A 13571-nucleotide genomic window follows, 5' to 3' on the forward strand; every position below is an offset into this window, starting at 1 on the left:
GTATACTGTAGCTAAGAAAGTAATACTAAGTGTATGTTGTGTAGTAGGCAGTTAGTGGCCCATGTGTCTCACCCTAAGAATTTGGTCCCTCTCCCCCTCCGAACTTTGCCTTCTGTTCTGACTTGGTGGTGCACATGTAGCCTATAGCCTGTTTTAGAGAAATGTCATCATCGGATATTGTAAGAGATTTCATTGTCAGCTTATATGCCCCTGTTATTTATCATATGGTTCTGATTTGGCGTGCAGGGCGAATAATGTAAGAACGGCCCATGTTCTGAATTCTGTCGCTGTTCATTTCAAAAGTGCTGAACAAATAGGTGTATCGACTACGTCTGTCTTAGTTTGCTTATTAATGTCTTAATCTAAATTTTGGCTTGCGTCTTATCCGCTCATCGTTCCCCTATGCCATAGTTTGCACATCTCAGTTGTTATATTGCTTATATAAGTCTTATATAAGTCTATCTCATTCATCATTTTAGGCAATGTTGGAATTATTTAATTGTTCTGCTTTCTCCACAAGGAGGGGAAACTATATAATGTTGTTGGGTCTGTAACCATCAAATATTTATTTTTCAACAAAAAGTTCAGTAATAGACCCATGTAATTCCAGTTGATATTGCGAGGGTTGTTTTGTTTGCATAACGTCTATAAAAGTGGATGCTCGTGATTGTATTTGAATTTCTTTTTAGACCACATAGGCCTAATAAAATACTTCAAATGGTAGGCTAACTGTGTGTCTCTCTCTCTCTTTCTCTGTGTGGTGGTTTAAAGAACAGTAAAGTTAAGGCCTCAACATCTTGCTGAGTTTATCTGAACTAACATCTCTCTGAATTTCTGCCGGTGTCCATTTTGAAAGTGCTGAACAAATAGGGCTACCTCGTCGCAGCTAGTTTGCTTGTACTTGCTTATACTTAGAGCTAAGTGTTGATGATATAAGAACAAACATGAATTTACTGAACATGAATGTAATAGTGTTTGTGTATGGTTCAAAATTCAAAACTCATGTTGGCGTTCGTTATAATTGAAGGAGAATGCAGTTCTTATCGAGTTACACAAATCCACAAGGAGTCAGTAGAAACGATATTTATTTAAGCGAGTCAGCCATATCAGCTATGTTTTTTAAAAAGGCAGTAAGCGAGGCTGAATGAACTGTTTTGCTGCCAGACAAGGCTCCGCTGATAGCCAGGTGTAGCAGTGGTAAGGATTCACTCCATGGTGCTGAAAGGAAAGCTCCGCTGTCAGGAAAGATTTATGTCGGCCCTAACAGTTTGTGGGCACCATTTGTCACCGTTATAGTGCAATTAATGTATTGTTCAGTGTTGTGTAGTGGCTTTGCTGGCGTGCATCCAAAAAATAGCTTGAGTTTGCCCCACCATTTACATGCTAAAATCGTCACTGCATTCCCCATGCTCATAATCAATGTGTGTGTGTGTGTGTGAGTCAATGTGTTTGTTTCTTAGTTTGTGTTTGTGTGTGTGTGTGTGTGTGTGGTCGGGTCAGTGCTATGGGGCTAGTTATGCCATTAAAGGGGAGAGGTTTTGCAGTGTCCATGGTTACTTGGCCTGGTTTGGGACTAGTTCCATACTGACAACAGCTGCGGCCATGTGGAAAGATAAAAAGAAAACCAAGAGAAGAACCACGAAGCTTGGAAATATGTAGCTGTATTATTTAATTTTTTAGCTTGGAACAATTTCACAGTTGACAAAAAATAGGTCAATTAGGAGGCTTTTCCTGCCATCGAAGGTTGAGTGTGTGTGTGTGTGTGTGTGTGTGTGTGTGTGTGTGTGTGTGTGTGTGTGTGTGTGGTGTGTGTGTGTGCGCGCGCGCGCGCCTCCTTTTTGTTCTCATGCATACTCAAAGAATAATCCCTTAATGCATACTATTGATATTAGCCCGTTTTAGCCAACAGGGGTTATCAATAATATCTGATAATATCTCTGTTGTCTCCTCGATGTGTGTGAATAAATAGGCTGCCTATTTTAGACATACTCTCGGTTTCAATAATCAATGGTGTAAGTTACAGTTAGGTCTATTTGTTGAATTGAGAAGGTTATCAAGTCAGCGTGATCTTTTGCAAGCTAGTGCTGCCCACTAGTGGCTTTAAACAAAAATAGCTGATAATCATGTCTACATTGTGTGTATGTGTGTGTTTGCATTTGTGTGTTTCAAGTTTTATTAGTCGTATGTAAAGGATACACACGGTATACAACGTCCAACGAAATGCTTACTTGCACGCTCCTTCTCGACAATGCAAACAATAAGAAATAATAAAAGATAAGAATACGGACATAAAGTAAATGGCTCAGAAGAATAGAATAAACAATTTAGCATAAGTAGAATGTGTCCGTCCATCCGTGCGTGTGTGTGTGTGTGTGTGTGTTCTCTGTCTACACTCTGTCTCTGTCGAAACAACTCTTTCTGTTTGTCACTCCCTTCATCCCCGTAACTTCTTCCCTCTGGTTATATAAGAAGTCAAGTGGAGGGTTGAATTTGTGTGGAGACTGGAGATAATGAGAGAGAAAGAGGAGATGGAATAGAAAGACTGAGAGAGAGAGAGCAAGGTCAAAGGAGCTGCAGGGTAATGAGCCTAAAAAGAGGAGACATGAGAGAGAGAGGGGGGGGGGGGTGTAAACATAGAAGTATCCAATGAGAGGCAGAGAGAGCTGGAGAGAGAGATTGGGTGTGTTCCAATCAATGGCACCATATTCCCTATAGGCCTATATTGCACCACCTTTGACGGTCAAAAATAGGTTCCCAACTGGGGACGCATGTGAGGGATAGATTAGAGGGGTGCTGCTGTCCTTGCCCAATTTAAACAGCCAATTCTCTGTTTTTCCTATTGTTTTATCACGGTGGAAAGTTCATTATTGACTTACTTTTGATCCACCTTACACCTAAAAAAAAAAATGCAATGTCGCTCTCTTTTTTTTGTACCATTGTTAAACCAATAGCTTTTGTGAGCTTTGTTTCAGTATTTTAGTTTTGCACTATGCCAGGGGTTGCCCCATTACTAGAAGAGGAGGGGACTACTTTGCCGTCTGTGCTGACAGTACTAGTATCAATGACATGTTAATGATGGCCACCCCATTTCAGACAGGGATTTGGCTGATTTGGCTGGTTGCCTCTCATGGTTATTACCAGCCAAACCTGTGGTGTCATGTCACCAGAGAGAAAGGGAAAAGAAAAGTGTGTGTGAGTGTGCATGTGGTATTTGCAGCTTTTTAAATCAGGTGGCATTTTTTCGTATTCGCTAGTAATTGCTCTATTGATAGAACTAAAATCTATTAAGTTAAATCAATGTGTGTATCTGTGTTTGGTGACACGCTTACAAGGCTGTTAGTCCTTAAATAGCCATTTCCCCATTCCTCCCCCATCCTTCAATTCCATTCATCTTAGCTCCGTCATAATGACTTCTGCGTCCTCTGATTCATGATTCACACACACATTTAGCCCTCTGGATGGAGTGTCAGTGGTTGCCCTTACTAACAGTAGCCCCAAGGTCCAATGCTATGGAGTCTGGACAGACACTGACACACAAGAACACACAGAACTCAGAAAAGCAGGCTAGCCATAGGGGAGAGATACAGTGAAGCAGATAGGGAAATGCCTTTCCTTTTTTATCCTACCACTGAGTCGGCGCTCCCATTTTTCCGGGTTGAGTTTTCTAAAGAGATTGTAAAGAGGGGAGGAGAGAGGAGAGGAGCGATGGGTGCCATTTCCAGCCAGGGGAGTCTGCATGCCTGTCTTAGTCAATCTATCTTTTTTTGTCTCTTTTCTTTTCTCTCTCTCTATTTCGCTCTCTCTCTCTCTTTCTCTCTCTCTCCCTATTCTCTCTCTCTCTTTCTATTTTTACAATGCTCTGGCTCACAGGTGTCAAAGCAAAAAGCTTTAAATACACTGCAATACATTGCTGCTGCTAGTTTTGTTTTAAAAGGCTGGGACTCTCGGTCACCCCCCCCCCCCCCCACACACACACACACACACACAGCCTTTTTAATGTTAGTGTGTACTCTACTGTCAGCTGCGGCGGCCAGGTTCTGAGCATAAAAAGAGGAGACAGGGAGACACACATAGAGAGAGAGAGAAAGCGAGACATGAGAGAGAGAGAGAGAAACACACACAGAGAGAACATGCTGTGTGCTGCTCACTGCTCAACTGCCTTGCTGGACTGGCCAGTGGAGGGATGGGAGGAATGTGAAAGAGAGGCGGAGAGAGAGAGAGAGTGAGTGAGAGAGAGAGAGAGTGAGTGAGTGGGGTTGACAGAGTGGACTAGCGTTGCGTGGAGCACAAGAGAGCCTACAGGGAGTCAGAGAGAGAGAGAGAGGCAGGCAGGCAGAGCCTGGGTAGAGAAAATAGGAGAGGATATACTTTAGATAGCAATAAAACAGAGAGCCAGCCGCTGCCAATACTGCACTATACCCAGCATGAGAGAAAAGAGCTACTGTTACCAGCTACAATAAAAAAACGTGGAACTAAAACTCGTTCTGATCCAGTGAAGAGGACAAGATCCAGGTACAGGTTTCCAGACCTGTACGCCACCCTAATGGCTTCTATACCAGTAAAGAGGACTTCTGAACCTCGATTTCCGGTCAGTGAACAAGGAAGTGTGGCAGCGTGAGTCTGAATCTGTCTATATACTGAGAAAGGACAAGAGGTTAACAGCTACTAGTCTAGCCACATGTAGAACGCAAACGCGGGACAACTCATCTAGAGGAGAGGATGAAATCATAATCTGGTCCTGGATCAGATCCTGGATAGAAATGAGGACACCAGTAGCTCTACACAGATCAAGAATATTACTGATCTAGGACCAACTCTGATGAAGAGCTAGTCGTCTTGTGCCTTGCAAAGGCCCTTTCTCTTTATTGTCTCCACTGATCTCAGGCCTGCCATCCAAGCTGCTTCACCTACTGCTCCAGAAACAGAACTAGTGACCAACAGGACCATGATGCACAACATTTTTGACAGACAAACCGAACCAGAACCCAAATCCACTTTGAGGAATACAAATATATTCACCTAGACCTGGATTCATTCATCAATATGAAGATTTTGTTGATTTTGACTCTGAATTTTGACGTCTTGATTTGACGTTAAAATTGATAGACACTAAGTGGTTGGGTTCCGTTGGTCACCATTGACTCTTGACCCCCATGTCCGTCCGAGAGTGTGTGTAGCGTGTCTAGGTGAAAACGTCAGGTGGTTGCGGGGATAACAGCGGTGTCGTATGTGTCCCGTCCTGTGTGGGGCTGTAGCAAACACTCTTGTGTGTGTGATGTTGAGAGTGGAGGTCCCAGCTCCCTCAGGGCAGGAGTGGTGTTTCCAGTGCTCAGTAGGGGTGGACTGTAGTGACCCGGAACCTCGCTGTATCTGGTTGGCGGTGTTACGAAGCATTACCCTACATGCTACCACCACTACCGCCACTCCACCCCGTGCCTCTCCCCGACCCTCCACCCCACCCCGCTCCTCTCCGCGACCCAGACGAAGGTTGCCCCGGAGGGTTTTGCCACATCTTCGCTTGTCCTGGGTAAGAAAGAGAGACTCTTCTGGGAAATCTCCTAATCTGGCGTGCTCAACTCAACATAGAAAGATAGAAACATAGAAAGGCCGTGACGTAGATGTGTCTTTGGGCATCGGGTTGTTGGGTTGTTGGGTCTGGTTGATGTTCAAGGATTGTTCCTCAATATGACAAAATTAACAATTTTATTTCAGAGAGACAGCCAGAGATGTTCTAATTCCAGAGAGATGTTCTAATTCCAATTATAAACAAGGTGGTTCGAGCCCTGAATGCTGATTGACAGGTCAGATCATATACCACGGGTATGATAAAAAAAGTTATTTTTACTGTTCGAATGACGTTGGTAACCAGTTTATAATAGCAATAAGGCACCTCTGGGGGTTGTGGTATATGGTCAATATACCACGGCTAAGGGCTGCATCCAGGCACTACGTCGTGCCTAAGAACAGCCCTTAGCCGTGGTAAGGCTAAGTGACACAGTGCCTTATTGCTTAATTCTAGGATGACAGCCATTTTCAGTTGTGAAAGAAGTTCAGCGCCTTACCAGTGTGTACTCCACACTGGCCTGTAGCAAAAGGCTGTATTAGTCGGAGGATCCGTCATCTCTCCATCTGCTGATTGTCATTGGATTTACTAAGCACCTACACCAATGCAGAATTGACATGTGCTATTTTAGAAAGGGTAATGTATAATGTAGAGGCTTGATAAAGGCTAGAGAGTAAATAAGAGTGTGTGGGGGGTTGGGGGTGGAGGGGCTGTGTCACTCCTGCCTACTGTATGTCTTATGTAATGGAGCGCAGTGGGGGCCTGTTGACTAACGGAGGGGAAGGAGATCGGAGCAATGCTTTCGTCACCCGGCACTGTACATATTTATACATCGGCGCGTGTGTGTGTGTGTGGTACGTATATGTGAGTGTATGATGGGTGCAGGTTGGAGTGTCATCTGTTCTGCTCGAGTGATGCATCGGCAGGGTGTCTGTGTATGTGAGCGCGTGTGGGCGTGTAGGTTAGAATGTGGTGTTCTCTTATGCGTCAAAGATGTAGCAAAAATCTGTGATCATCAAAAGGCCTTGCCTGAGTTATTGACAACCAGGGGCATTAACACATGTTAAAAGGAAATGTGTGTGTGTGTGTGTGTGTGACGTGTGTGTGCAGATGCATTCATTTGCTGGTTCGCTCGTGTGTGCGTGTAAAACAGTTTGACAAACAAACAAAGTCAAACCGCGTTTGACCTCACAGCCTATAGGGGAAGTGACGTCATAGTTACACGTCACGTTGCTCTTCGTTGACAAGCAGCTAATCTTATGGCTCAGTTATTGATAGAGGTGGGAGAATTCAGGACCGTGTGTAAAGGAGACTGGCATTGGCGGCTTTTCATGCCCCTGTGAGTGTGAGTGTCAGTGTGTGTGTGTGTGTGTGTGCGTGTGTGCGTGCTCTGGTATATATTAGGAAGTGTATATGAGAGTGTGTGTGTATGCTTGTGCAAGTTGTGCTGGCATCTCACACCCCAGTGTGTGTGTTTTCATGCACTTGCATGTGAAATAGCAGGTGTAGGAATGGAAGGCCATGAGGGATTCTGACACATGTCATGCTCACAGTATGTAGCGGGGTGATGTTTTTTGGGATGAGTCTTGTCCTTGAGGCAGAACTGAGCGATTTCCGCTAGATGGGCTAGCTGCAAAGTCAAAATTGGCTATATTGTAAAGATTGATGAAGCTTTTTGGTCATCATTTAAGGTTAGGGTTAGGCATTAGGGTTAGCAGTGTGTTTAAGGTTAGAGTTAGGGTTAGGTTTAAAATCAGATTTTATGACTTTGTGGCTATGCCAGCTAGTGACCACTCTGCAGAGCTGCCTCTAGAACAAGATTCATGACAAAAAACACTAACCTGCCAGTGTGTAACCTCGCTCACACACACACACACACACACATAAACACACACACGCACATACACACACACATGCACAGACATACGTACACACACACATACTCTTTCTCTTTCTGTGTCCATGTTGTTTTCGAAAAACAACATCTATGCCATCTCCATCATCAATCTACGTATGATGAGTCCATGCTTAGGGGCATCCCTGCTCGTGTGGACGTGAATGCACGGTATGTATTTGTGTGTGTGTGTGTGTGTGTGTGTGTGTGTGTGCCTGTGTGTGTTTGTGTGCGCGTGTGTGTACACTACATAGTTTCTTAATATTAGTGTTATGAGTCTATTCTAAGACTCCTTACTGAGAATGTGATTTCTATCCTTCCAAGCATCCAGCCTTTGTCTTAGCTTTCCTTCGCAGTCCTATACCACTACATCATATTTCCACTTCCTTGCAAAACAACACATAGCATTTCATAAGGGACTATTACAGATGGGAAGTCAACAGAATAATTCAACCTGTCAATGTGGATCCGGGAATTCCAGATGCTTGAATGCTAGTCACAATGTTGGGCTGGGTATAAAGAGAGGGGTGTTGCAATGGAACTGGAGCCCCCATCGGAAAGAGAGTCCCCCTCCCTGCCACCCACACACTCACACAAACACACGCAGGCACACAATCACACACACATAGTCCCCACCCTAGCCACTCTATTCTTAGAGGCGAAGGATTCCCTGAATCCCCAAATGGGCCAGTTAGCTCAGGCACCATGCCTCACTTCCTGTTGTTATGGTGCGGTGCAGTGTGGCCTGGCCTTGTGATTTTGTGGGGAGGGGGTTGGCGGGGGAGTGGAGAAAGAAGGCAGGAGGGAGTATAGGAAGTCAAGGGCAGGGTGGGATGAAGAAGGAAGAGGGCCGAAGGCTATCAGGAGAGGTTGTGTGATAAGATAAAGACGGTAGCTAGACACTAAAAAGCTAAGTGTGCTGTATGGTGCCTGAGCTAGGAGCTTTTTCCTAATATTACTTAAGCCTAAGCGGGATGAAGGTATGTATCCCCCTGCCAATCTCTGTATCTACATATCTACATTTTAAAACCGTTTTCAATAGAATATGCTGCTGTTGGATACTGCATCCCGCCTAAGAAAAATGTATAGGGGAAACCCTTTACGGCATATATGGACCACCAGTGTATCCCCAAAGTGTTACAGACACAAAGACTCCAAACACACAAAGAGGCGTGAGTCTTATTATTCTTTAGGTGTGGGTGTATGTGTGTTTGCGCACGTGCGTGTATGTTCATGCGTGCCTAACGTGCATGTGTGTGTCATGATCGAGTCCTGTTGTTCCATAATTGTTAGATATAAATACCCACTCCAACATGTATTTTTACCCCTCCATTGTGTGGCAGGTGATTATGGGAGAGGTGGGTCGTTAAAATAGATATTATTCCTGAGAGAGAGAAAGGCATTGGTGGAATTCCAGAATTCTGGGTGGAGTTTAAAAAATTGGGTGAAGTCTCCCTAGCCTGGTCCCAAACCTGTGTGGTATATAGCTATTATCGCTAATAGAAACTTCTCTGACGTTTCACACTTAAGCAATGCATTTCTCACTGACATGGAGGATATGTTTGGACTCACTGACCTAATTCAAAGTTTACACTTACACCCTCAGCTCACTTTACCTAACTTACATTGACATTTTGCTCACATATTGAAATCACTGATACATTTAGAAAGTGGTACTAATGAATTGAATAGCTAATATTGACTTTGACCCCTTTTCTTAAATCCTCCTTATCTGTGTCCCTCGTAGGCTAAAGGGCGGAATGATGGCGTCCTGTCATCCAATGAGAACACTCGGCCGCTGTCGTCGGGCGAGGTTGAGGGCGTGGCGTGGCAGGGCCCTCGTACGGTGCTCCTGCAGAAGAACTCCCAGGGCTTCGGCTTCACGCTGCGCCACTTCATTGTGTACCCGCCAGAGTCTTCCCTCCACAATAACCTCAAGGTAACAATGGTTCATAGCCCCCACGATGGAATGCATTACGTTCATTTTACAGATTTCCCTACCAAGCTTATGCTGATCTGCTAACCTCCAGTAGTGTAGAGGTTAATTGTCTCTCATGACCAAATTAAGAGGGGTCGTGAAGTCACAGAATTACAGGCGTGTGTGTGTTACCCTAACAGTTTTCACACTTATGGAGGTGTCCTGACCAATGGTCACCAACCAGTGGAAGAAAAGCCCACACATCCTGTAGCTCCCTAGGACCAGGGTCGGGGACCACTGACCTACAGGGAGAGGAGAGAAGAGAGGAACAGAGAAGTAAATAAAAGAGGCAAATGGGGTAAAAGAGGAAAGGAGGAGACGAGAGGAGGAGAAGAGAGAGAGGAGGGAATATGTTAAACAGAAGATGAGAGGAGAGAAGAGAAGAAGGAGAGGAGATGGGGCAAGAGAGGAGAGGGGGCAAGAGAGAAGAGGGCAAGAGAGGAGAGTGCAAGCAGAACAGGAGATGAGAAGGTAAATAGAAGAGGAGTAGAGGATGAGAAAGGGAAAGAAGAGGAGAAAGGTGGTAGTATCACTGGTTCCTACTCCAGGGTATCTAGGTCTCTATTATGTGGCTGTAAAGCCCAGGTCATTGTCTGTCTGACTGGAATGAGCTCAGTCAGCCAGCCGGCCAGACCTAAACTGCCCAGTCAGCTGGGGCCTGTGTGTGTGTGTGTGTGTGTGGGGGGGGGGGGGGGGGGGGGTGGGGGTGGAGTGGGTGTGAGGGTGGAGTAGGGAGTGGGTTATTGTGTGTGTGTGTGTGTCAGAGAGCGATGAACTGTGCATGTGTGTATGTGTGATAAATTGAGGTAAACTATGTGAGCATATGCTGGCTCATGAGTGTTTTTGTCACTGTCAATCCATTTCTGTGTGTTACTATGATGAGGCACGTTTCGAAGGTGTGTGTTAATGCGTTTGTAGCCACACAACTGCTCATCGCTCTGACTGCCTGGGGGAGATAGCATCTCCTTGTGGTAGAGCCACAAAACAACTGGTCTGGTTGGTCTCTGTTCACTAGTTTTCTAGGTGTCTCACTTGTCTTCCTCTCCTTTCTCTGCAGGATGAGGAGAATGGAAACGGCAATGGAAAAGGTGAGGGTTTTTCATGTGTCATTATACATTCCTTTGGTGTGCGTTGTTTACAAGTTTATGAATCTGTGTTAAAAATGTTTAACGAATATATACCACGTTCGTGTGTCCCAGGTTGTCAAAGGGGTCGTCTGGAGCCCATGGACACCATCTTTGTAAAGAGTGTGAGGGAGAAAAGCCCTGCCCACCAAGCTGGCCTGTGTACAGGGGACAGACTGGTAAAGGTGAATGGGGAAAGTGTATTAGGGAAGACCTACTCTCAGGTGATCGCGTTGATCCAGAACAGGTGAGACACGCACACACGCAGGCACCTACACACATGTGATATGACACATTATATAATACTTGTTACATAACTTTACACAATGACCCATTATTTTACTATCTCTCCTCTATCCCTCTTCCAGCGAGAATGTTCTGGAGCTCTGCATCATGCCAAAAGATGAGGATGTGTTGCAGTTGGTAAGTGTGAGTATGAGATTTCTGTTTCTTTCTCTCCTCTCCTCCTTCCCACACATCAAATTATTTATAATCATAGCCCAATAACAATACACCTCACAATCACAAAGCAATTTGGTTTGGTGAAGAATATTAGTAGTAATGTATAGACAATTACAAACATTTCATATAATTCCAGTGCTGAACTATCCCTACTGGATATACAATAATTACACAATAACACGTTTTCATTGTAACACAAATTTAATTGTAATATGTAAAAAAAAATATATATATGCATTCCACCCGCCTTTGCTTTCACAAACACCTGACAAGCTAGTTTGGAGTGGATTTTTAGTTCCGAAATACATTTCAAATGTATTGGAAACAGGTTGTCAAATCATGTCACATGCCATGGAACGCGTTAGACTACCAAATGGAATGTGTTCATTTTGTGTGAAATACTACTTCGCACCTGCTTTCTACTCTTCTCTATCCCTTGCCTCCCTCTCTATCTCCTTTCTATCTCTTCAGTTTTTCATCTCTCATGCTCCCACTCTCCTCTTCCCTCCCCTACAGGCGTACTCTCAGGATGCCTACCTGAGAGGAAATGAGCCATACACGGGAGGGGCGCAGCATATCCCCGACCCTCCCCCACTCTGCTACCCCCGTGCCAAGCCCACTTCCACGGCCCCTCTGCCACCCAACCACCAAAGCCCCCTGGACAACTGGCACTGCCGCCCCAGCCCTATTAACCAGGCATCCCCCTTGGACAACCGCTCTGCCGCGGTTAACGTAACTCAGACCTCCGGCAGGCCCAGGGGTCCGGGAGAAAACGAGGAGGATGGCGGAGGCCATTTTGGCTCCTCGGCAGGACAAGAGGGAGATTGGCAGCCATCTTTGGGGCAGAACCGCGGGCGCTCGTCGTCGGCCGTCAGCGCACTGGATTTCCACTTTGCCAACCACAACGCCGCCATCGCCTCTGCAACCCTGCCCCACATGCCCACCCGGAAGGGAAGTTTACCGGCTACGCGTGCCCACAGTGACGCCATGTGCCACCAGGCGCTGTCGGACTGGTACTACAGCCAGGCAGAGGCGGCCGAGCGCATGTCCCCTCGACACCGGAGCATATCCCAGGATCGGTTAGCCGAGCTGGGGTTGGGCTTAGCGCTGGGGCCTGGTGGCGCTGGAGGTCCTGGGTCTAACTCTATGTCCTCCATGGCTCACAGAGACCACGGCGTTTCCCAAGAAACTCTGCTGCTCCACCACCATGCAGCAGCCGCCTCCCACGATTCCTATTGGCTGGGAGGCTGGGGGGGAGTGTCCGGGCCAGGGAGCCGTTCGTGTTCCGAAAGCCTGCTGGCGGCGTACGCATCGTATGAACGCAACTACGGGCGCTCGCAGGAGACGCTAGCCCAGGCGGCTGCGCTGGTGTCGCCGCACTGCGAGAGAGCCCCCGCCTGGCCGTCGCAGGATGCCAAGGAGCAGGACAAGGACTTGGGAAACCACCACACGGTTACAGCCACAACCGCAGCCACACTGGGTAAGCTCCACACGCATAGAGATATTTAGATGGATAGATAGGCAGGAAGACAGACCTTAATCTGATCTCCCCATCTCCCTAAAGTGTACACTTACTCACTCCCCTTGTGGATTTAACATACGACATACACCACTCTAACATGCCTTAAAATCCATGAGGGGGTTTAAGCAAGTGCACGCTTTTAGCAGGAGGGCAAGGAATTGGTATTTAGCCAGTACTTCTCCTGCTGTACACTGCCTATATTATGTCTACCTTTTCCCCACAGCCACAGCCCCCTCCGTTGGTCGGCAGACCCAGCAGCAGCAGGTGGCTGAGCCCCAGACCCAGAGCAGGAGGTTGGAGGAAGAGGAGCTGGTGGGTTACAAAAGCTACAGCCCCTCCTTCTGCCGCAAGGCCGGCCACCTCCTCCAACAAGCCCACTCCTTCAGAGAACCCACCTACATCGGACCCCACCTCAACTGGGCACCCAGTGCCAAAACTAGCCCCTCGGACTGCGAGGGAGGCTGGATAGGAGGGGGGATGGTAGTTCCTCGTCCTTCCTCCACCCCGGCCGTCATCCCTTCTTCGTCGGAGGATGAGAGAGTGCGGCTGGGGGAGGAGAGGGGGGAGTCGAGGGAGACGTTGTCTCCTCTCCCTCTGGGCCAGGAGGTGGTGCTGAGGCAGAAGCCCCCTATGGGGCGTCGGACCCCCGTGCACACCCTCCGTCACCCCCTCTACGCCCTCCCAGTGGATTCAGCCGAGCCCCCCGTCGGGCTGCTGCCCTCCCCAAACACCCTCACTGCAGGGACACCCTCGCCCGTCTGTGGGGGTACCAGAATGGGGGACAGTCTAAGGAGGCCCAACGGTAGCCTGCAACCCCACCACAGCACACCCGACTCCCTGGCCTCTATTCCCTTTATAGGTTAGTAGTTAGTACCCCACCCTACTCTCCAACTTCCACCTTCCTCCCTTCCCTTTTCTTTATGAATAGTTGGGGGGGGAATTATACATTTATACCAGGGTTCAATTCCAATTTTCTTCAATGCTTTTCAATGAGAACGCCAACTGTGATGTACACCGAGTATACCAAA

The 13571-nt window shown here is 46.9% G+C and overlaps 1 protein-coding gene across 1 annotated transcript in view; it reads left to right on the forward strand.

Annotated features, from left to right (window-relative positions):
- The window catches only part of LOC120046366 (rho GTPase-activating protein 23-like), a 66553-nt gene that overhangs the window by 34934 nt on the left and 18048 nt on the right, over positions 1-13571 (forward strand). The window contains exons 2-7 of the mRNA XM_038991545.1: positions 9205-9396; positions 10493-10523; positions 10635-10806; positions 10928-10988; positions 11538-12501; positions 12767-13402. Coding sequence (XP_038847473.1) covers positions 9205-9396; positions 10493-10523; positions 10635-10806; positions 10928-10988; positions 11538-12501; positions 12767-13402 — 2056 coding nt within the window. The remainder of the gene's footprint in view (positions 1-9204; positions 9397-10492; positions 10524-10634; positions 10807-10927; positions 10989-11537; positions 12502-12766; positions 13403-13571) is intronic.

The sequence above is a fragment of the Salvelinus namaycush genome, chromosome 4 (genome assembly GCF_016432855.1).
Source record: "Salvelinus namaycush isolate Seneca chromosome 4, SaNama_1.0, whole genome shotgun sequence".
Taxonomy (NCBI): Eukaryota; Metazoa; Chordata; class Actinopteri; order Salmoniformes; family Salmonidae; genus Salvelinus; species Salvelinus namaycush.